Source organism: Struthio camelus, chromosome 3 (genome assembly GCF_040807025.1).
Source record: "Struthio camelus isolate bStrCam1 chromosome 3, bStrCam1.hap1, whole genome shotgun sequence".
Lineage (NCBI taxonomy): Eukaryota > Metazoa > Chordata > Aves > Struthioniformes > Struthionidae > Struthio > Struthio camelus.
In genome coordinates, this window is record NC_090944.1 from 68,639,463 (window position 1) to 68,661,025 (window position 21,563).

Below are 21,563 nucleotides of genomic sequence, written 5' to 3' on the forward strand. Positions count from 1 at the left end.
CGGGAAGTGGGAACTGAGGAGAAGCTTTGGAAAAAAATTGTGATAAAATATATTAGACATAAGACTGATAAGGCAGAGAGAATACAATTAACTGGGGGGAAAGAGCAGAGTTACAACCTGGAACTACCACCCAAGTGCTTTTACATATGATGTTGCTAGCTTTTTTAAGACACTCCTGTCCCTCTTATCTTCTCACCCTGCACTAACACCAAGCTTAGTTAAATGCCACCTTGTCCTGGAAAGGTTAGGCAGGTAGGGATGGAGTGAGAGTTGCCAGCAATTCATAGATCAATGGAGGATGAGTAGAAACTGAAGCCAGGAAGCTGCTTACTTTTCAAAATACAGTTGAGAAGTTAAGCTGTCCAAAACCAATGAATTCCAAACTTGTTTTTGTACAATAATGTGGATATCTCCAAGCTGTGTGATGTTGTTTTCAGGTAATGTTGCTCAGTCAACAACCTCATGTATGAATGGTTCTGATGATTGTGGTCCATAAAAGGTATGAAAATGTAGTATGAGGAGGATTAGCTTGGCCATTGGGACATGTAACTTGCAATTCTATTAAGCTCGTATTAGCAGTTTATTCACAGATCTAGAGGAGCTGCTCATATGCTTGAATCTAGTTCTCTGCTATAGTAACTGTTGCATAAAATTTGTTATAGCTCCATTTTAAAACTAATGAGAGCTTCTTTCCCTTCTAGATCAGCTACTCCTCCTTGTTGCTGTCATGTCAGCCATCATGTTTTGTGCTAAAATTTATTCAGTTTATGCCATCTGAATCTTTCTGGTTGTTTCTTAAAATCTTTAAGAGGAATACACAAATTCCATATATCGAAAATGATTTGATTTGATTTTTTTTTTTTTTAATTTATCCCATAAAGTAGCCCAGGCTAGATAAAGACTAGCTCCATATATGCCTGGTGATTGTAGTTTTTTTGAGGCAATGGTTTCATTGCACAGCTGAGTGATATCAAGACCTTGGTGTTCCACAATGTGAAACAACACCTTGCTGGCACCAAAAAGGGAGGTGTTGTGCTTCTGTCCCTGCTCCGGACTGCACTGTCTCCTCTCCCTGAATTGGTACTGGCATTCATCTGAGCAAAAGGTAAGTTGAGTCAATTCACAAGACTAGCAAAGAAAAAAAAATCACTTTTCTTCTTCTATTGAATTAGTTTTCAGTTTTAGTTAATTGAATTGGCTCACTGTGGGATTAAATGAGAGCCAGAGCCCAAGGTAAAAAGAAGTAGGAGAAAAAAAACAGTCCTTTCCTCATTAGTAGCTGTTAATCTGATTTATGAAACCATACCCTTGTGTTTGCCCTGAAGAACTGGCTATATCATTTGTTAAATTATGTGAGATTCAAGGAATCTAGATCACAAAAGCCATATACTTCTCTTTGGTCTGTCTTTGTAAGTCCTTCAAAACTTAAATTCTGCGTATCTTTGTATAATTGTGCTGCGTTACGCAAACACGAATTTTCTACGTTATGAGTAAGTGAGCTATCAAACTGTCTTCTAGGCCACTACAATTTTGTTGAGGTCAGTTTGGTAGCTGTGTGGGTTTTGTTTCCATTACATTCCCTAAACCAAAAATCAAATAGTTCTTGACATCTGCTTCTTTCCTTTTCTTTCAGGTATTTGCATATGGATGAGTTTGATTCATCCTGTAAATGCTTTCTTCTACTTAAACAGGGCTGATAGTCAATCCTGCTTGCTTTTGAGCTCAGAATGTTGTTCAGTAGCTTTTACAGTTGTTTAAAATGCCTTATATATCATTTAAGAGCCATCTGCATTTTTTTCCTGTCCTCTTTAAGGTATCCTCCTGATATGTAGGGAAAACTGCTTTCCCCAGTTTTAGTTTCAAATCCCTTTACCATTTGTATTTCTCCCTTTTGTTTGTATAGCTGCAGTAAACAAATATAAATAAGTGTACAAGTATAAAATACCTCTTGCAGTTTTCAAGATACCAAAGTGATTTATAATGTGAAGCAAGACTACCTCTACAGTAAAGCTCTTTGCCCAGCTCCCAAGCTTACAGTCTTGGACAAGTTTCAGGGGTCTGCAGATGTACAGCATGTGTTGAACTTCAAGCATCTGAGCAGTCCCTTTTGGTTTTGAATGGCTTGTTACCTGTACTTGACAAACGTTTTGACATGTTTGTTGACATACCAGAAATGTTTTGACAAACGTGTTCCGATATTATAGTGTGGCAGTATAAACTACCACTTGCAATAAATACAAAGTAAATTTTCAAAATATGTAAGTGTAAAATCTTCAGAAGAGATGCTGTTGCTTCAGGGCCCTTAATTGCTCTTGGAAAATTTGACCTAGGCACTTTAAAAAAAAAAAAAAAAAAAAAACCTGCCCAAAATGAAGCAGCGACTAGTATCTCAATGTCAGTTACATCTTCTCCAAGAGCAAAGTCTGAGCATGGTTCAGTAATACAGCTCACATCTGTCTTTCCCTGGGAGAAGAAGGGGAGGGAGAACAAACCTCTCCTTTTTTTCGGAAGTAGTGAGCTGTTAAATCAGCTCAGCCTTGTATGTAGCTCAGCCTTGTGAAGGGAGACACATTCGTGTCTGCGAGAACTTTGCTTGGGGAAGTGGTCCAGTTGTGGCTTGAACTTGTTTTAAGAATTGTGTGAGCTGTTCCCTTAAATGTGATTAGCAGAAATGACTGCTGTTTTCTTTTCCCATCTTTAAAAATGAATCTCTCTGTCTCTCTCTCTCTCTCTCTCTCCCTCCTTTGAAAAGTTGTTCAAGATAATTATATTAATCTACATCCTATTCTCATAGGGGCATGCAAAATTATTTCCTGAAATTTAAACAACCGTTTAAAAATAGCCACAATGTGTGTTAAGGTTGTGCCTCAAATTCGAAAGGGAATGTGATCTGTGTTTTGATCCACAGAGAACCGAAGGTGTTTGCTGGTGTAACCAATCTGTCTCAGAGAGAATAAGGATACTCAACATCTGCACCACATCATCTGTTGCTTCTCCAGCACAGAAGAAAAACTGTGTAACCACCTTACTTCAGGGCAAGGAGGGATAGATAGGATCCTTGCTGCTGGGAGGGTGAGAAAACTCTGTCCAGCTAATACTATTTAATCAAACTCCTGAGCAGTTGTTCTTAACTTGTATTTATCTGCAAAGCCTGCTGTTCCTCGACCTGAAAAGTGGATTTGTGACTGCAAAGGCTTCACATTTTTCGACCTATATCAATTGCTTTAACAGAAACCTACTGCCTCTCACAATCTTGGTTTGCCTATTTCAGACTATCATGGTTACAAGACTATTTCATTTCCTCTTGTTCTCTCCTTCCTTCTGCCCCGTAACCCAAAATATTCGCACGGCAAATGGGCTGCTTTGCTCCTGAAAAAAGGCCCATCTCCTCCTCCTGGGGATGGCTTCCATGGGAGATGGAGGCAGAAGCTAGCCCATTGGCATTCCCCATTAGCAGGGAATGGTTGTGCAGGCTCCATCAGCAAAACGGGTGCATCTAGTAATGGCTTTCTCTATGGGTTTGCTGCAACTTTGATAAGCATCGCCATGACCTGTTTCTTAAGGATTGATCTCTACCTACCCAATGTGCAGGTAGTACATCTAATTTCGGTCTGACATGAGGTTATCTGATCTGAATCCTTCCTGTGTCATCAGACAACATATAGACCACAAGGAACACTCCTCCACCCCTGCCTTCACTGGACATCCCCGCTGCACATTTGCTCTTTTAAGCTTCTCTTCTGACAGTAGTGTTCAATTTAAAGCATTTTCTAGTCACCCCATTTTAGTACTTTCTTCTGGGTGATATGCCACTTTGGCAACACACTATTCTCCATATGTTCTAAGTATTGCCATATTTTTTTTCCAGATTAGATTTAGAGCTAAAGCACTGGACTCCTGGCTGTATCTCACTGTTTTTTTCTTTCTTTCTTTCTTTCTTTTTTTTTCCTCAACATGCAGAATTACTCCTGGCTGTTGTAGTATATGAACTGCCTCCCTCTGAAGTTGTCTTTTTTTATTATTTTTTTTTCCTTTTCATAAATTTCAGTGACCTTTTTAACTAGATCTTTCTTCCTCCTCTTGCTTTTTAGACAAGTTCACATGAAGGAAACTTTGAATGCTGTGGTATGCATCTTACCATCTTCAGCATGAGAGCTGCTTAGTTCCTTTGTGTCCCTTGGTGCTGGCAGCCCCTGCACTGTCCCTGCAGTTCTTCCGTCTCTTGCTTCATGTCACTCCAGTTGGTTTGTCATGCCTGATGTGAAGTGCCAGCAAAAGAGGACCGTGGCACTGCCCTGGGCAGTATCTCTTTATAGGGCTGCTTGGTGGGACAAATCCTGATGGAGAGGCCCTTTCCTCCAACCCTGTGTGTGGGTGTAAAGGACTAAGAGGCTTAAGGGAAGGATGGCAGTGGGTACTCTGTTGCATTGACTTTGGTAGCATGGAAAAAGGTCATTTCACATATTAGTGCAGCACATTCAAATGATCATAAACTGTTAGGAATATGCAGCATTGTTCTGTGCCTTTTCAGTTTAAACCAAGGCAGCAAAAAGCACATTTTTGTGAGGGAAGGGGTAGATAACTAGTTAGGAAAGCGATTTAAGTCTCTTGCACATGTTTACAATTTTCCAAGTAGAAGGAAGTATCAGTGGCTAAACTCTTATTTATAAATGCATTAAAACATGGTCTCCTTTTATAGCAGAAGGAGTTGCAGCCTTTTTTTTATATCACTTCCCTGAACTGGTTGTGATTTTGTTGGGGGCCTGTATTTTCTGGTGATCTTTTTGTTCCTTTAAAAGGCTTACCTGGAAAATAGCTAGGGCAGAATCACAACCATTTGTTGTTAATGAAAACAGAGGAAAATTGCTCAAGCTGTAGATGTTTCAGAATCACGTGGCTCTGGGAGTTGCTGTTCCCCTTTGGCAGGGGAAGTTTCCGTGACTAAGGAGCACAGGTATGGTCATGATAGGTGATAGCTGACTTTTTGTTTCAGGTGACTCCAGCAATAGAGAAAGAGGAAGACAAAGGAACATTGTGATTCAGTAGAGGAAAAATATGCAGGAATGAAGGTGAGGGCTTTGCGGGAGGTTATGGGAGAAAGAGAAATCAGAACAGGAGAGGAGACACCTAAGATAGTGCACCCCCCTTGTACAATGCTAGCAGTCCACTGCCCAAATCCGGGCCAGGGGATGTTTCTGTCTAATTTGCTGCCTTTTCCTCAGGGAGGTCTGATCCAATGCCTAAAAGCCAAAGGCCTCTTCATGGGCGTGTGCCCCAGCTACTGCTAGTGCCTCCATTTGGATGAAGGAGGGAATGGGGTCTCTCGCTAGGGTGCTGCTGTTGCCTCTGCGTAGCACTGGGATCCTGGAGTCAGTGGGGGATGTCCCAGAGCAGGGATCTAGCCCCCATGGTGGAGTTCACTCAGGCTTGAGAGTAGCTGAAAGAAAGACCTTTAATAAAAATAATGATTTTATTAAACACACGGTTCAGCAGTTCAGTTTGAGACTGAGAGAGTCGGAAAGATGCCTACAGAGACACCAAATGAAATCAACATATATATTCAGCACCTCTGTGCACAAGAGCATTGCTGAAAATTGTTACAATGTCAGTCTAGAAAGTAGAGACGAAAAAAGGTTGTTTAGATAAACTTATTCATTTTTTCCCCTTCCCTCCTATACCAGCCAAAGCAGGACTTGCACATTCTTGAGGTCTTTGTGTCTCTCTAGAATGACTTAAGTGAGGCTTATTGTACTACCTACATGTCTATCTTTTATAATATGTATCAGGCTTCACTCACTGATAAGGAAGGTAACTACCCCAGGAAGCTTTGTTTGCTTAGTTCTGTATCAGTACTTTTTTTTAATGATTAGGTTACTGGAAGTGATTACTGCCTCCCCTGAATTTATTTCATTCCAGATTCTTGCAAGCTGCCTTCATATTTTCACTCCTTAGGCCTCGTTGGCTAGGCTGTAGCTATATTCTTTCATTTCTTCTAATAAATCTGTTACAGCGACATAGGACTGTAATGTCTTAAAGCAGTACTGAAGTACTCAGTGATGTGGAAAAAGATTAATAGTGTCTTAAGGAAGCCATCGTTATGTCATATAAATTCATGGTTCGTCCACATCTTGAACACTGTGCGCAGTTTTCCACCCTCCATCTCAAAAAGGATGTATTAGAAGAAGGAAAAAGTACCGAGGAGGATAGCCAGTGGGATCAGAGAGGTAGGAAGGAGTCTAAGTTATGCTAATGTTAGCCTGAAAAAATGAAGTAACTAAGGGGAAGATACAGAGGCCTGTGATGTTGTGAATGATATGCAGAAGATGAATAAGGAATGATCATTTGTTCACCTTTAAAATAATATTACTTGGAGTGATCGGTGAAATTAATCAAGTTTAAAATAAAAGAAAGGAAGTACTACTTTGTGTTGTGCATAATGACATTTGGGAGCTCATTGTCGTAGGAGAGTGTGGAGGCCAAAAGGGACTGGATAGGTTAGTGGATGCTGCTTTAGCTAAGGAAATCGTTGATTTCTGGAAGCTAAGGGGGCTAGTCAGGGAAAAGACTGCTACATTTGCATCCTACTGTTAAAATTCTCCCTAGGCCCTTATTAAGGGTTCATGCAGAAGACTGGTATTGATGAGAAAGATGGACTTTTGGTCTTATTGAGTATGGCTTCTCTTCTCTTGAGCTACGAAATTTATTAGCCTGCTGTGGGAAGTGTTAGTTTTGTGGCCCCCTGTTTACATTGACATTCTGATATTGGCCATATCTGATATTGGTTTCTGATGTCAGCCAAAGTGATGGTTTGGCAACTGTTTGGCATGGTTCAGCTGTCATTGCTAGTGCTGTAAAACCTCCTGCTGGCTTCAGCCGGCAGCAGGTTAGTCCATAAAGTTAATGGTTATGGCATCTTCTTGCACTGGGGTGTTGTGTCTTGGTACAAGCAGCCCAAGATTCTGTTAACTCTTCTTGACCTCTTCTGTTCTGTTTTTACAGCTATTTATGTAGTTGCAGAGGTGTAATTCTCCTGTCGTAAGTCAAGATCTCTTAGATGATACACTGGCTGACCTCTTCATCTTACTCCATCAGTAGCTGCTTTCCAAATTATTGCTATGCTACTCTTTTTTTTTTTTTTTTTTTGGGGGGGGGGTAAGGTTTCCTATAGCATTGCAAAAAGAAATGTGAACAAGCTACTAGGAAACTGAATTAAGCATGAATATATTGATAAGGTCAAAAAAAAAATTCTATTCTAGTCCTGTTAGCCTTTAATAGGCCAGTGTTTTCTTGCCTGATCTCACTTGGCATTCATTTTCATTGCTCATTAGTATTACTATTTTTACATAATTCTTGTTTTACATGTTTTCTGAAAGTGCGGAGAGGTTCAGTCCACCCACTCCACCCTTTTTCTGCAAATGCAGTGGGATTACATTTGCATGAATACCTCTTCAGTTCTCAGATTTTAATACCCCCTGTTCAGCATATGTGCAATGCAGGAAAAGCTTGGGAGGCATAACCATCAGTCACTGTACCACTAAGCAAATGTCCAAGTTCAAAAGGTAGCTAGCTGCTTTTATTTTAAAGCTTGGCAGGAGGTATCTCCCTTCCACCCAGTTATGTCTGAAAGAGTAGTTACTGTGGGTCAGCCTTGGCTAGACTCTGTCATGCTTTGGTGTGCTCTGGATGCCCATGGCACTACTACCAGAGCAAACTGCCTGCGGATCATGTCAGAAAACATTTGACTTCCTGAAGGAGATGTGAGGGAACTGGACAAATAATACACTGTGGTGTTCTGCTGTCTTTACTGTTTTTTTTTTCCCCTCTGCAACCATTCATGCAGAGTTTAATTTATGACCTTGGCCTAGCTATACATGTTCAGTAAATGGGATGAGCAGTGCCTATCAGATTTAATGGATTCATTAGAACTTTTTCTTTTCAGGGGATCTGATAAGGTTTTTATTTACAATTTTAGAGCTTCACATGCACAATTAGGAACATAAACAAGTCAAAAATTTCCACATATATATATATATATGTGGTTTGGAATAGTAGCCTGTCAAATAGTTAGGGTCAGTGTAAGGATGGGATCCAAAATACATTGTTGTTGGGAATTAAAAAAAAAAAAATCCAAACAAGAAGGGTCCAGTTTTGGTAGACAGGTAGATTTACAGACTGTGAGGGCTCCTTTTAGCCTGCTGTGGATAATAGTGTGTAGGGGGTTCCTGGCAGAGCAGCAGCTGCAGGCATTCTGCCTTCAGGAGGTTATGGTTGGGTATGGCAAATATCCTTCTAGAAGAGGAGGAGGAGGATAGAAAGGAACATCTTTTTCTACTTTTGCTGAGAGAGAAAACGAGGCTCTCGCTAGCATGAGCCTCCTGTGACGTGTGTGGGTGTTGCAGCCCTGCCCTCCTTCCCTTCCATCACAGACTGCTCCAGAGCATGCAGTGGGCAACTCCTGTAAGGAGCCCTTGTTCCGCAAGGCGGAGAGGGGGAAAGGGCTTTGCATGTTGGCAGTGTAGGAGTTAGCTTTGCGTTATGCCATCTGGGAAAAACTTCTGCTTAAAGCAGCAGTTCTAAGAAATATTCATTCTTTCATTGCGCACTGAAAATTCACAAAACTCTAAATTTAAACATGAAGATGGGGGAGATGACGTGAAAGTTGTTACAGGGTTAATTCAGCTAACAAAGATCTTGAATGAACATTTATTAGATTTTTTTGTAAAAACATCTGATTTTAAGAATCTTGGCAAAAAGACTATGTAATGAAATTCAGCCACCGTCACTGCTAAAAAGTAAATGTGGGAATCTTATGAACCAATCCTCATTTTCTTTAAAATGAGTTAAATTGGCAGCACTTGCAGTACTGTTATCTGGCCATATAGAAAAATAACATCCTTCTCTGAAATCTCCAGCTTGCGGAGGAAAGGTTTCTTTAACTACTTTATTTTAAATGGACTTTGTTTTAAGAAGTTTTTAAATGTATTCAAGCATATTTGCATAGGCTGTTAATATTGCAGTTGCAAGGACCAGCTTACTTTCTTGAACATGAATAATGGATGCAGAAGAAAAACGAACCAACTAGGTACTGGGCATATGTAGGATGTATTGGCTTTTATGGGCAAAAGGTGGTCTGTAATATATTTGGTAAGAACTTGGTTTGTCTTTTTGAAATGTTTTCTCTTTGCTTGTCTGTATAGTTCGAGGTTTAAAAGTGTAGTATGGGCATCTAGCTGATACTGCTGCATTGCATCACAGCTGTGTTGGGGATTCTGTGAAACAAATGGACAGCTTTGTCAGCCAAGAACTAGAGTGTATTGTATGTCTCTTTCCAACATGGTATTTTAGGTCATAAAATATTATCCAACGAAATGTTATCTACTCGAAATATATGCAGCCAGTGCTACTGAGAAGACTTTTTAAGGTTTGTTTACAGCAGGAGGGAAGTGAGAGAGGAAAAAAAACGGAGGGTAGAAGCTGAAAACTTAACTTCTGTAGTAGATACCAGGTACTCTGCGCTGCAAACTCTTTTTCCCCTCTAAGGTAGGAAGCTGTGGTGATGAAAGTTAACTGTATTGCCTCAGTATTTTGGGGTCCTGTTTTGCCACATTATATAGTAGTTCCTGACATGATCAGCCCTCAGTCACCTCTCCTACCTTCCAGAGACCGAATCTCGAGTGTATGGTGTTTGATATTAGGTAATGAGTTTCAACAAACAGAGAAGCTGTTTACTTCCTTCCCTGTGCATGTAACCTTTTCACGTTCAATAGGTACAAATTGTTGCTCTCTCTGCCTCTCTCTGGACAACTTACCTTTTTTTTCCCCCCTGTAAAGTCTTACTGATACATATTTAGTCAGCTCCAAATAATCATTCTTAACTGTTACCGCTTTGTGTACTGTTTCAGAGCTGAGGAAGAGCTAATATATCTGAAAACTTGTGTATTTTTTCAAACCAGACCAACTGATTTAATAGAAGATTGCCTCTATCTATAAACCTTGCCTTGTCTGTCGTAATCTACTGATAGGTCACAGGCAGCTTAGGAATTTTCCCTTCCTGTTTGTATTGCATAGTTCTAGTTATCCTCGAGTAACAGAAGAGGTATCTCCTGAGTAGCACAGAGTAACGTGATTTAGCTTATTCTTAGCTGGAGGATTTCTTCCTTGTAGGACTGTGTCCATATCAGCAACTGTTCATAAATAATGCATTAGAGCAACATCCGCTGTTTGCCATTCTCTGTCCTTCCTATTGGCATTCGCTTGCTGAAGGTTTAGTACAGTGTTCTGATGGCCGTGGTCACTACCCTGCTTTTCGGTCCTTCACCGTAGATTGCTTTGAGCTTGATCTGAGGAAAATGATGACAACGATGAAAATGCAAATGGTCAGAAAGAAGCAGCAAGAATGCTGACACTAAAAGATTTACTCTGGGTCTCCAGTCTCAGAGATGAAATCTTTGCATAACGCTCTGTTCCAGAATGCCAACAGCAAAAAGCCAGCCTCATCCTGATGTTCCTGTCCCTGCCTTTCTGTCCTTCATGCCATATGTACTGTCCCCGGGTACTTAAATTGTTTATATTTAGTCCTGGCATGCATTCCCTCTCTGTTACCCTAAGGGAAAAGTTGCTTTGCTATATGCCATTTTGCTAACTGCGGCACTTCTCAGGGCTGCATCCCTGGCGAGGTCGTGGGGTATGTCTGCATAACACCTTCATGTGCAGACCAGACTGAGCTTGTGTGAATCTCTGTCGTCCGAAAGCGAAGTTATCTGACTGTGTAGTTTTAGTCTTTAAAAAATGCTGAGGCAGTCCTCAGCATTAATCTGCCTGTGGAAATGAGTTGACGGAAGGGTCAAGTGTGACGTGCTTCTGGGCTCCTCCTTTCTTTTTGTATGCGTTACAGTTGGGAATACGAGTCCTCGCCCTTCTTTTTACTGTCTGCCTCTCGCTCTTTGGCAGTAGCAAAGGTTGCAGCAAACCCTGGACGTGAGCCAGAAGCCCTGTGTTACCCTTCCCTGTCCTTTCTTCCCTTGCATCCTTCTGCTTTGGACCCCAGGAGCAGTCCCCTCAGGAGGGCAACATCTCCCCTTTTCTGACTCCCGGTGCTCAGTTTGCTAGGCCCAGCCGTGCCTTTCCTTCTCGCCCCTCCCCACCTCAGCCAGGCAGCAGCACCCGGCTGGCCGGGAGGCAGCGAGGACCTCTCCTCCGCCCTTCGCAAGGGGCCAGCCGTGAGGGGCGGCAGGGCCAGCGGCCAGCCTAGCGTGCAGGGCCACCATGCACAACCTCGCTGCTCCCCGGCCCCGCTCCTGGAGCTGGGGCTGCGTACCACCCTCTCCTCCCCCAGGTACGCGGGGCTGGGGGCGGGGGGGGGGGGGGGGACTCTGCGCATGTGGCGGGGCCGGGGGCGCTTGCAGGGAGCTGGGGCTGGTGGGGCAGCGGGGTCGTATCTTCAGCTTCACTTACCTTCTGCCAAGGTAAGAATTACAAATAACTGCTCCTCTCATGCTGCTGGTCCTGCAAGGGTTGAGCAGGTGCAGTGAGTTTTGCATACGGTCGCTGATGGAAAATGTCTTCTGACCAGCGTGCTTTGTGTGTGCCTGTTTGGGAACTCTTGGCATGCTTGGAACTTTAGAGTTTAAAATAGCATTTAAACATGAAGCACCGATGGTGAAACGATGATTAACCACTGTGCGCTGTGGTCATACTGATGCAGGATCAGCACATATATCTGTATGCTGATTCCTGTCTGAGCACTGATAGCAGCTCATCGCAGCAGGTGCTTATATGCAAGCTGAACTGCATAGTAGGTGTGGAGAAAAACATGGGAGCAGCTCTGTACTGATGTGGCAGCGTGTGTAAATTGTGCTTTCAGAGTTCCTGAATGATTACTAAACCTGTCGTACGTGATGAAATTGTTGTTGGCCTTGAGATGCAATTTCTGGGCCTAATAAATATTTTGGACATGTCCTCATGTTCCTATTCACAGATGTAGTTTGCACATCCTGTAAATCTCCTTTAAAACGTGCTGCTAGACAAATGTCTTGAAAGTCAATTGATTCAATGATTTTTTCCCCTCTACAGATGACAATCAAAACAAAACTAATGAAAAGAAGGAGAAAAAAATGGTTTCTCAGAAACCCCAAGGCACCATAGAATATACTGTAAGTACTGGTGTGTGGCTTGTCCACTTCTGCTTTTCAGAAGTGGAGTTGTTGAGGTTGATAGCTAAAATGATACAAAACTGAAAACATCAAGTGCGTAATGACTGTAATTTGTATGCATCTCAGTAGGGATTGTTCCAAATATCTTTGAGTGAGGAGAGCTAGGCTCACATACAGAACCACTGTTTGGCCCAGGTGTTCTGCCTCTTCTCACAGTTTCCTGTCCTATTTTTATTTATGCAACATGGCCCTTTAATAGACAAAATGGTTTTCTTCTTCTAAAAAAGACTTCTGTTCCACAATGTTGCTCAGAACATCTATTCGTTGGTCTGTGCTTGGCCCCTGAAATGGCTGAGAGAGGACTTTTTCTAAACTGAAGCACCATGGGCATGTGCTGTCAGCGTACCTTGAAGGACTGCCTCTGTGCAGAAAGTCACTCCCGTGGTGTCCAGAGGCGCTGAGCAGTGGTTGCCCCGACACTCAGCGTGAACGTAAGGGACTAGTGCCCTAGCTGGAAACGAAGCAAGTGTCTCACTTGCTGGGGCTGATGAAGGTGCGATGACCTTTCCAACATGTGTCCTTTCCCCGCTTGCCATACCAGTTCTAATTAAGGTGCTGCTGCATTGAAGGGGTGTTGCAATTAAGTTTTATGACAAAATGAGATGGACATTTTTCACACATTTGTGCTTTACCTACCGTATAGCATGAGAGAATTTTTTTTATTTTTTCCTTGATATTAGCTTATCACATATTTTCTATGGGAAATATAGCTATTAAATGGAAGATGTGTTAGATTATCAAATCTATTCCCTGAAAACAGTCTGTTAGATGGTTTTAGTTCAGCTGTTGCGCTATATGTGATCACTACTGTATCTTAAGCTTCAACTCTTTCTTCAGGCTGGAAATCAGGACACCATAAACAGCATAGCATTGAAGTTTAACATCACCCCAAACAAGCTTGTGGAACTCAATAAGCTTTTTACGCACACAATTGTTCCAGGACAGGTAAATCTTTTATGATTTTTTTTTAATACCTGAAACCTGATTATTTGCTATGTTTAAAGGCTTTTTGCTGCTTTCACATATCTTTTAGGTACACGGATACAAGGGGAATGGACAGTAATTTAAATCCCTCAAATGGGAACTCACTAGATCATTACTTGGGCAGGGGGTGGGGTGGGGAGGTGGAAAGGGACTTTGTAATTGCTATGTATGATTTTTGTTATTTATTTGCTGTCACTAAAGCTTTAAGATTACTCTGAAGCTCAAGAGGAATGTATCTGTTGCGAGAGAGCTGATTTGAAAAGCCTAGATAAATGCTATATAATGCATTAAGGAGTTAGAAACAGTAATTGAAATGGCCCTTTGCCTTTATATTAGAGATGAGTCAGTCTCCTGTAAGATGAGAAATAAATGGATACATGATGGACTGTTTTGGGGAGATTCAAGTAATGGAAATATGAGGGCTACCACTTAGTTTCTAAAGAGCGGATCTCTACTCTTGCTTCATAGATAGGAAGAGACTGAAACGTGCTAATTTGCGGAGAGGAAACTGAGGCATAAAGAGGTGGCGTGACTTGCCTAAGATCACCCAGCAGACAAAGGCTGGGATAAGCTAAATGGTTTTATTTGTCTTAACATGTTTAGCTTAAAACTAAAGTATGAACTTTTTTTCTTTTTTTGCTTTAGAAGCATCTTCTTTAGGGTGGATGTCCAAAGCTGTACTGCAATTGAAAAATTGGGGCATTCCCTGTGATGAATTGTAAAAAGTTAAAGTATTATATTTTTGTATGAACGCATTTGTACTAATGTAAGGGCTTTTTAAAATGAAGTACAAAATGCTAAAATGCTGGTTTTTGGAAATGGGCAGCCTAGAGAAGCATTTTAAGTTTCTACTACTGAAAATCCCCTCTTTTCAACAGTGGTGTTATTTTTTTCATCTAAACTTTGCTGTTACGAGTCACTGGAAGTTAGTAGTCGTCTTATAGATTACTAGTTTTGTAGCTGCAATAGTTACAAGACTAATACAGAAACTGGGAGTATAACCTAGGAAAAAAAGGGTATTCTTGCCCTAGGGAAAATATTTTATTTTTTTGCCCATGCTGCAACACAAAATGTAAAACTAGATCCTGTGATAATATCTGCATTTGCCCCACCAGCACCACTAGTGAAAGAGGACTCTAGAGTAAGAAGTTTTTTGAATAGTGTGTTGCAATCATGAGTGGATATTGGTGTGTCTCTGTAGTAGAACATAGGTGTTTACAGTAACTTTTTTTAAACTTCTGGCTATTACTGTTTTGATTGTTTTGTTTTTTTTTAATTTAGATTCTCTTTGTGCCAGAAACAAGTGCTGGGAGGTTGTCGTCTTTCAGCCCTGGTGCTCCTGTTTCTCCTTCGTCATCAGATGCTGAATATGATAAACTTCCTGTAAGTGAAACATTGGTTCACTGGTGTTAACGCTTTCTAAATAATTTTGTTCTGATTTTGAAACTGCGATACTGGGCTGTGTAAATAGCTGGTTTTGAGATTACAATTGAGACCTCATGAATAACGTTGTTAATATTGACTAATGATAACTTTAACCTGCTGTACTACAAACTTTGCCATCGCTTAACATATTCCAAATGAAGGACTCTAATCTTAGAAAGCCAGTGTGAGTTGAACTGGGCCTAGAGTACATCAGAAGAATTGAAAAAGGTGTAGTGTATAGTTAGTTTTTAAAGGATAGGGAACTAGATATAAAGTATGTATTTAGTGTTTCACCCTGGAGGTTTCCCTGTTGTTTGGCAATCCAGAGCTTTGAGCAGGAGCATTGGGATTGCTGAGCATGGGATTATTAGTTTAGTATGAGCATCCTCCTTTTTTGTATGGTGACGCATATAAGACAAGACCACCGGATTAATCTTTGTGATTAAACCTTTCATTTTTCTTAAAAGGCTGTGATGATTTTTGGTAGTAGTTTCAGAGGTTTTTGGCTGTCCACGTGCTGGTATTAAATCAGTTAAGCATTTCATACCATAACTAATTGAGAGAGAAGTCTGGAGTGAGTCCGTGTGTTTAAGCTTTGCCTTACTCGCCTCTCTGCCACCTGCATTTGGCGTCACACCAATGTCAATGGGGCTGCACTGTATGCAGAGGTCTTTGGTGTGGATCAAGTGGCAGGAATGAGCTTCACTTAACTTAACGTGAGTCCCTGATAGGAAAAGAGTGTATACTAAGTTGCCTTGGTATTTCTGACTTTTTTGCCTGTTATTCATATGGAGGGTTTTTTTGTAATTTTACAAGTTTTTCTTCCATATAGGATAATATGTGAAGTGTACATACATGCGTACTTACATGGCCACAACTCTTTCTCCTTAAGCAAAAGGAAAACAGTTGGCAGAAATTGTTTTAGTTGCCCAAAATCTATGAATATATAATACTGGTCCTCCAACCCTGCACTGCTGCTTCCTTTTTTTAAGGATGCTGATTTGGCAAGAAAGGCCTTCAAACCAGTTGAGAGAGTCCTATCTTCTACTTCAGAAGAGGATGAGCCTGTTGTTGTCAAGTTCTTAAAAATGAATTGTCGTTACTTCACAGATGGTAAGGTAGGTGGAACCTAGCCCTTGGGACGTTGTTTGAGATCCTTTACAAGCAAAATCAGTTTGGGTGAGAGATGAGTAGTTGGAGAACCAAATGCACACCACGTTTGTAAAGAACGTAGATGTTATGCTAGCTTTATTTATCGCTGCTCTATTGTTGCCATGGTAATATGCTATATTATTTTGTTTGTTAATTACTTGTATCTGTTATGATAACTGTTTTATGGAAGAATAGCTCTTTCTTCTGCCCGTCTTCATTCCCTTACAGTGTTTTACTAGAAATATCTCCTTCAGAGTGTTGCTAGATAATCCCTGCAGAGAAAAAATTGCATTTCGGAGTTCAGACGTGTCAGGATTAGTTGTCCAGTTCCATCGTATTGTGCAATGGCTTTATAAAATGAGTGCACGCCTGTCTATTTCATTTATGAGTTGAAGCTAAATTTCAACTGTTTCCAGAGCAATATTTCCAAAAACATACATGTTACTTCTGCACTTGCAAATGAATGTCACGCAACCCCCAATACAAATAAAAATATTGCATGGTATGGCCTTTTTTTTGTTTTTCTTTTCCCCTCCCTTCGCAAGCCCTCTTGTTTTACCTATTGGGACTGCAGCCCTTATTTTGGGGGCCAGCTGTATCAGAAATGAAAGCACAGAGCTTGGACAACCCCCGTCTTTTCTAAAGATTACAGAGTTTGTCTCCTTGAACTGTATGCTTTTGTGCAGCTGCTGTTGTTGATTCCCATTACAGTTAGAGGTTTGCATGTTCGGGTTTTCAAGTTCTCTGGAATCTGCAACACTGGAGATGCTAACCATTGTGCTTTAAATATATTTTTTTCCCTTCGTCCTATGACTTTCATAAGAAGGATGCATTTACACTTAAACTTTTTGGCTTCTTTTGGCATTGAGTGGGTGCAGACTGCATTTAAAACCACTCTGCAATTTCTGTAATCTGCTATTTTATAGAGAGTAACAGAGGGCTACTTGCTTTCCCCCCCACAAATTACAGCAGCGCTCTTACTTTGTTAGGTGATGTTTGCTAGGTACAGAAGACATAGTGCGAGTTTTATGGCTTTGGGATAGAAAAAGTCACCCGCAGTCATGACAGTCAGAAGTCGGACAGCTTCTTTGCCAGTGTAGAATCCCGTGTTACCTTGCTTCCTTTTGTGACTGGGTAAGAAGTGCAGCCTACTGATGTATCGTCCTCCCACCTGAATCAAGTATGTACCTGCGGACGAAGTCTCTGCCCTTGAATCAGACTGTTTCGTCCAAACACAAATCTACTACGTGTACGTTAGTCATACAGGGGGAAGCATATGGGAAGTGTATTGCTTTGCAAGAGAGCAGGCACACGTGCTCACCTGTCAGCATCAAGTCATTAGTTTTATCTCCCAGATAAATACTTCACGGTCATCTGACTGCCTACTCCTTAGCCTCCCCTGGCATGTCTTGCAGATGACCTTGAACAATTAGTATCTCCAGTGTAGGCTTGTTGACCTGTGACTCCTGTTTGTCAGATCTCATGATTTGTGCCCAGCTTCTGTGTTCAGTGAATTTTGTACCTCATCTTGGAGAGGAGAAAGGGTACAGGAACAAGACATTAAAAATCTCATTTGAAAACCTTCAAAAATTGTCAGATGTCACAGGTTGAAGTAAATGATGAATAATGGGTGATGCAGCCTCTGACCAAATCCATGGCTAGAGCAAATTTTGAAGAATTAAATGCTTCTTCTGCAGCCGGGTACAATACTGTCAGATCAGTGATACCAGAGGAGAAGCAGCTTCATATTAGGTAAAATACTACATAGATGCTTTTACCTCTTGAAGACTAGATCAAGGGGATGTGGAATTTGGGTTAGAATGGTGACCCTGACATTCCCATAAGTAAGGCTGCCTCCAGGTGTACTGCTGCATATAAACTCAGACATCTTATGAAGGTAGATATAGCCAGAGTAAAATGGTACTGTTTATTTTTTTTTGTTGTTTTGTTTGTTTTTTTGGTGTTTTTTTTTTTTAAACCCACCACCCTATCTTGTCTGAGGTTGATTAACAAACTGCAGGTTTAGCTTGTAGCAGCCAACTCTGAAAATCGAATTGTTCAGATTTCTTCCTCATTCTGTACTTTTTAGCCAGGAATTGGAGTGCCACTAAGAAATCTTTTTCTTCGTGCTCTTGCAATGTCTGACCTGATGCAATTGGAAGCCAAAATGTTTGATTAGGAAGCGCTGCATCACAGGGGTTTAAAGAGGCATGAGAGAGGTTTTTCTAGGCTAGTAGCCTAAAAGCCAGTACTAAGTGATAAATGGATTATATGTGATGTGCTAACTCTTTCTCCTTCTATTTTAGGGTGTAGTTGGAGGAGTCATGATAGTAACGCCAAACAACATCATGTTTGACCCACATAAGTCTGATCCGCTGGTAATTGAGAATGGCTGTGAAGAATATGGGCTTATCTGCCCCATGGAGGAAGTTGTCTCTATAGCTCTCTACAATGACATTTCTCACATGAAGATTAAAGATGCATTGCCATCGTAAGGAGTGTTCTTTCCTGAACTTATATTTACAAATTGTCATTAAGGGAAATGAAAAAAATAAGAATGAGGTTTAATGCAGGAGAATAAGACATGTCAGGGGAAGAAAGTGCCAACAAAGAAATTACAGAACACCGGTGCTGTTCTTTCTCTTTCTTTTAAAAACACTTCATTGGCAATAAAAGAGAAATGGGTCATTAATACAAAAACGGAACTGCAAAGACGATCAGTTAAAATTAGTGATTAAAAGCGCTGGTGGCGTGCCAAGGTTAGGCTTGTGCACTCTCTGATATCTAGGGTTATTTCATGAGGAGGTTCTGCTGAAAATTGCATTGTTTCAATGGAAGTGTGTTATTGGGACCGTACTGAGAGTATTATTAAAAACTTTTGAACATAACAGCAAGTCAATTGCCATCTTCAGGACTTGCAGAAATATCAATCTATAGAATAGTTCTACTTTGGAACCAGAAATATTTTGGTAGTCAGAGTTTGTAATACATGATAGGCTTTTTTTTTTTTTTAAATAAGGTTACATTTTCATTTATGCATAATCTAAGCATTGCTTATGTATGTGTTTTGTGCAAGGTTTTGTCTTCACAATTTAGGCAACATCGATTTAGTCAGTGAAGTTCAGCTAGCTTCCCTCTGTCTCGCCCCAAAAAATGTTCTAAGTGTTTGCATTGTGCTCATTACTAGAGTATTTTAAATTCTAAATGAAGAAAATCTTGTATTCTCATTCATCTTAAACTTTTTATCAGTAACAAAGCTTAAGCTGTATGCTGTTATGTTTTTGAGAATTTTCTATTTTGAACTATTTTATGATTGCCCCACTTTAAAAATAAATCCTTGGGGTAGCCTGCATTCAGTCAGTACATTTTAGTGACAGAGAAAAAAAAAAAAGTAAAAAATAAAAATAAAAACCTTATTGCCAGTTACGGCTTTGCAGTAAACATGTTTAAACAGGGTACAGCTTATACCTGATCTGCTTTCTTCTCAAAAGCATGTTTGTAGTGACTAGAGGAAGCATGAATGGTTAGAGAGCTTGACTCATTGTAAGTGGGTGAAGTAACATTGTTAATATGGGATAAACGAAGTTTCAAGAGCTAAATACCTGTTCAGAGGTCTTTCATTGTTGAACTTCTGATGACTTGCACATTGTTCTTACATATGTACCATTTCTTCACCTGGGTGGCATACTCTGCAGAGTGGTTTACTCATTTTTTTTTTTCAGTATTATCCTTCCCATATTTTCCTCTGTTATTTGAAGTTTGTTTTTTGTTCTTTTAAATGTCACTTATTTCCATTGGTATATGTTTATTTTGGTGAAAGTAATTTTTAGTTGAGTTTCAGAGCTTAAGTTGATATATATTATTTATTTTTCTTTTCAGTTCTGTTTGTTTTCCATTTTGCTTTTAACATCCCATGTACATCCATCATTTTCCCTGACAGTGACATACCAAAGGATCTTTGTCCTCTGTACAGGCCAGGAGAATGGGAAGACCTTTCATCTGAGAAAGATATCAATCCTTTCAGCAAATTCAAATCCCTCAGCAAAGAAAAGAGGCAGCAGAATGGGGATTCACCCACTGCTCTGGGTGCCAAAGAAATAAAGCCTTCAGATATAGAAAAGTCTGCTGATTTTGAAGTTCTTCAGTCTTCTGAGAGTACAGGCTCAATCAAATCAAAGTCATTGGAGTTTCCCAACAACATGACTGCCACTGAGCATTTGGAAAAGTCTGCTGCAGAGCCACATGCCAAGGAGCCTTCTGGGGAAAAAAGTGTTTCAGACATCAAAACCAAAGAATATTTTCTCCTGGGAGGAGGAGGGGATGATTTCATTGAACTGGAGGAGACTCCAGCTTGTATGGACAGAGGGTTGGACAGGAAAGGCTCAATAATGGAAGGCTTTCTGGCTGACCCCAGGGAGCTGGGGAGAACTAAGCAGCAGGTAACCAAACCCACTACAGAAGTCCAGGAGCGCTTGACAGTTGATTCCTTGGAAAAAAAGGACAATATTGAACCTAAAGCTGACTTAGACTTAGAGCTGTGTGAAAAGCAAGATGTTATTCCAGAAGTAAACAAATGTATCAGTTCCCCAACAGGTAAGGTGGAGACTGCATTGGACACTAAGAAAGAGCTAGAGAAAGATAAACTTATTGAATTTTACCTCAATAAAGATGGGAATGGGTCTCGGTCATCTGAAGACTTGCACAAGGCTGAAATCCAGAAAGGTGAAAACAATAAAGCAATTGGCATAGACCTTACACTTAGCAGTTCAAAGTCCCAAGCTAATGAAGTCCATACAGTTAAAAGTATGGAGCTTGATTCCTGCTGTGTTGAAAGGAAAGCACCTTCATTAGAAATCAGCTCAGCAGCAGCAGAGGAAAAGGATCTGAAAGAGTCTGTGGACTCTTCATTAGTACCAGCTATAGACAAGACCTGTCAAGAAACACAGTTAGACAATCAATCAGAAATCAGACTGTGGCTGCTGCAGAAAATTCAAGTGCCAATTGAAGGTAGGTCTCTGGTTATCCTTGTTTCCTCTGAGAGCTGGCCAGCGTTATGACGGTAACCTTTGAATTGATCCTTGTGCTCTAAATTTCCTCTTTCTATAATATCTGGTCTTTTTTTACTCTTACATAAGAATGTATATATATTTTTTTCTTCTAAATAGTGGAAAAATATAAGAATGCCTTCAAATTTCCTAAGCTTCTAGTTTGACAAGTAGCTCGCCTCCTCTTTCTATATTCAGTGATTGCTGTTTATACATACTTTACCTGTCTGTACTGCTTTTAAGAAGGACAATAAAATGTCATCCAGTTGCAGTACTGATAAGAACACGTTATGACCTCGGAATTTTTACTCCGTATCGATAAGTTCTGTTGCTTCAATGAAGTCTGTCAATTTATTTCTGAGAGTCAGAATCCAAAGTAGCACGCTGCTGTAAAGTGGGTTCCAGAGTATTCTTGCCTACCTTTATATCACCCTAGTGTCTTTCATGCTACGGGTGCTCCCAAAGAAGTGATAAATAGGCACGTAGGTAGAGTCTTACTGCCCGATCGTTATTGGTTTTTTGGGCCATTGGATAATTATAGTTAAAATTCAGGATGTTACTGGAAAACATGAAACAAAATGAAATCTCAGTTTAGAGAGCATGTTCATGTGCTACTAGTTCCACTACTACCTGGTGCCTCTGAGCACTAGTGCATCCCAGAACACTGTTTCTCCTCTCTTTCTAGTTCAATGAGCCTGTGGATATACCCTAATTCATATTGCAGTGGAGACAATTAAGAGTAGAA

General features: G+C 40.5%; 1 protein-coding gene across 27 annotated transcripts in view; it reads left to right on the top strand.

The window, feature by feature from the left end:
• NCOA7 (nuclear receptor coactivator 7) overlaps positions 1-21,563 on the top strand; it is a 102,824-nt gene that overhangs the window by 59,101 nt on the left and 22,160 nt on the right. For 12 of the 27 annotated variants that reach the window (XM_009682870.2, XM_068938191.1, XM_068938192.1 and 9 more), the window contains 6 exons: positions 12,073-12,152; positions 13,050-13,157; positions 14,478-14,579; positions 15,614-15,739; positions 18,080-18,264; positions 19,714-20,780. In XM_009682870.2, coding sequence (XP_009681165.2) covers positions 12,073-12,152; positions 13,050-13,157; positions 14,478-14,579; positions 15,614-15,739; positions 18,080-18,264; positions 19,714-20,780 — 1,668 coding nt within the window. Of the gene's footprint in view, positions 1-706; positions 1,106-2,908; positions 3,073-12,072; positions 12,153-13,049; positions 13,158-14,477; positions 14,580-15,613; positions 15,740-18,079; positions 18,265-19,713; positions 20,781-21,563 lie in introns of those variants that run through there. The other 15 variants (XM_009682876.2, XM_068938205.1, XM_068938213.1 and 12 more) reach the window with 4 other exon arrangements.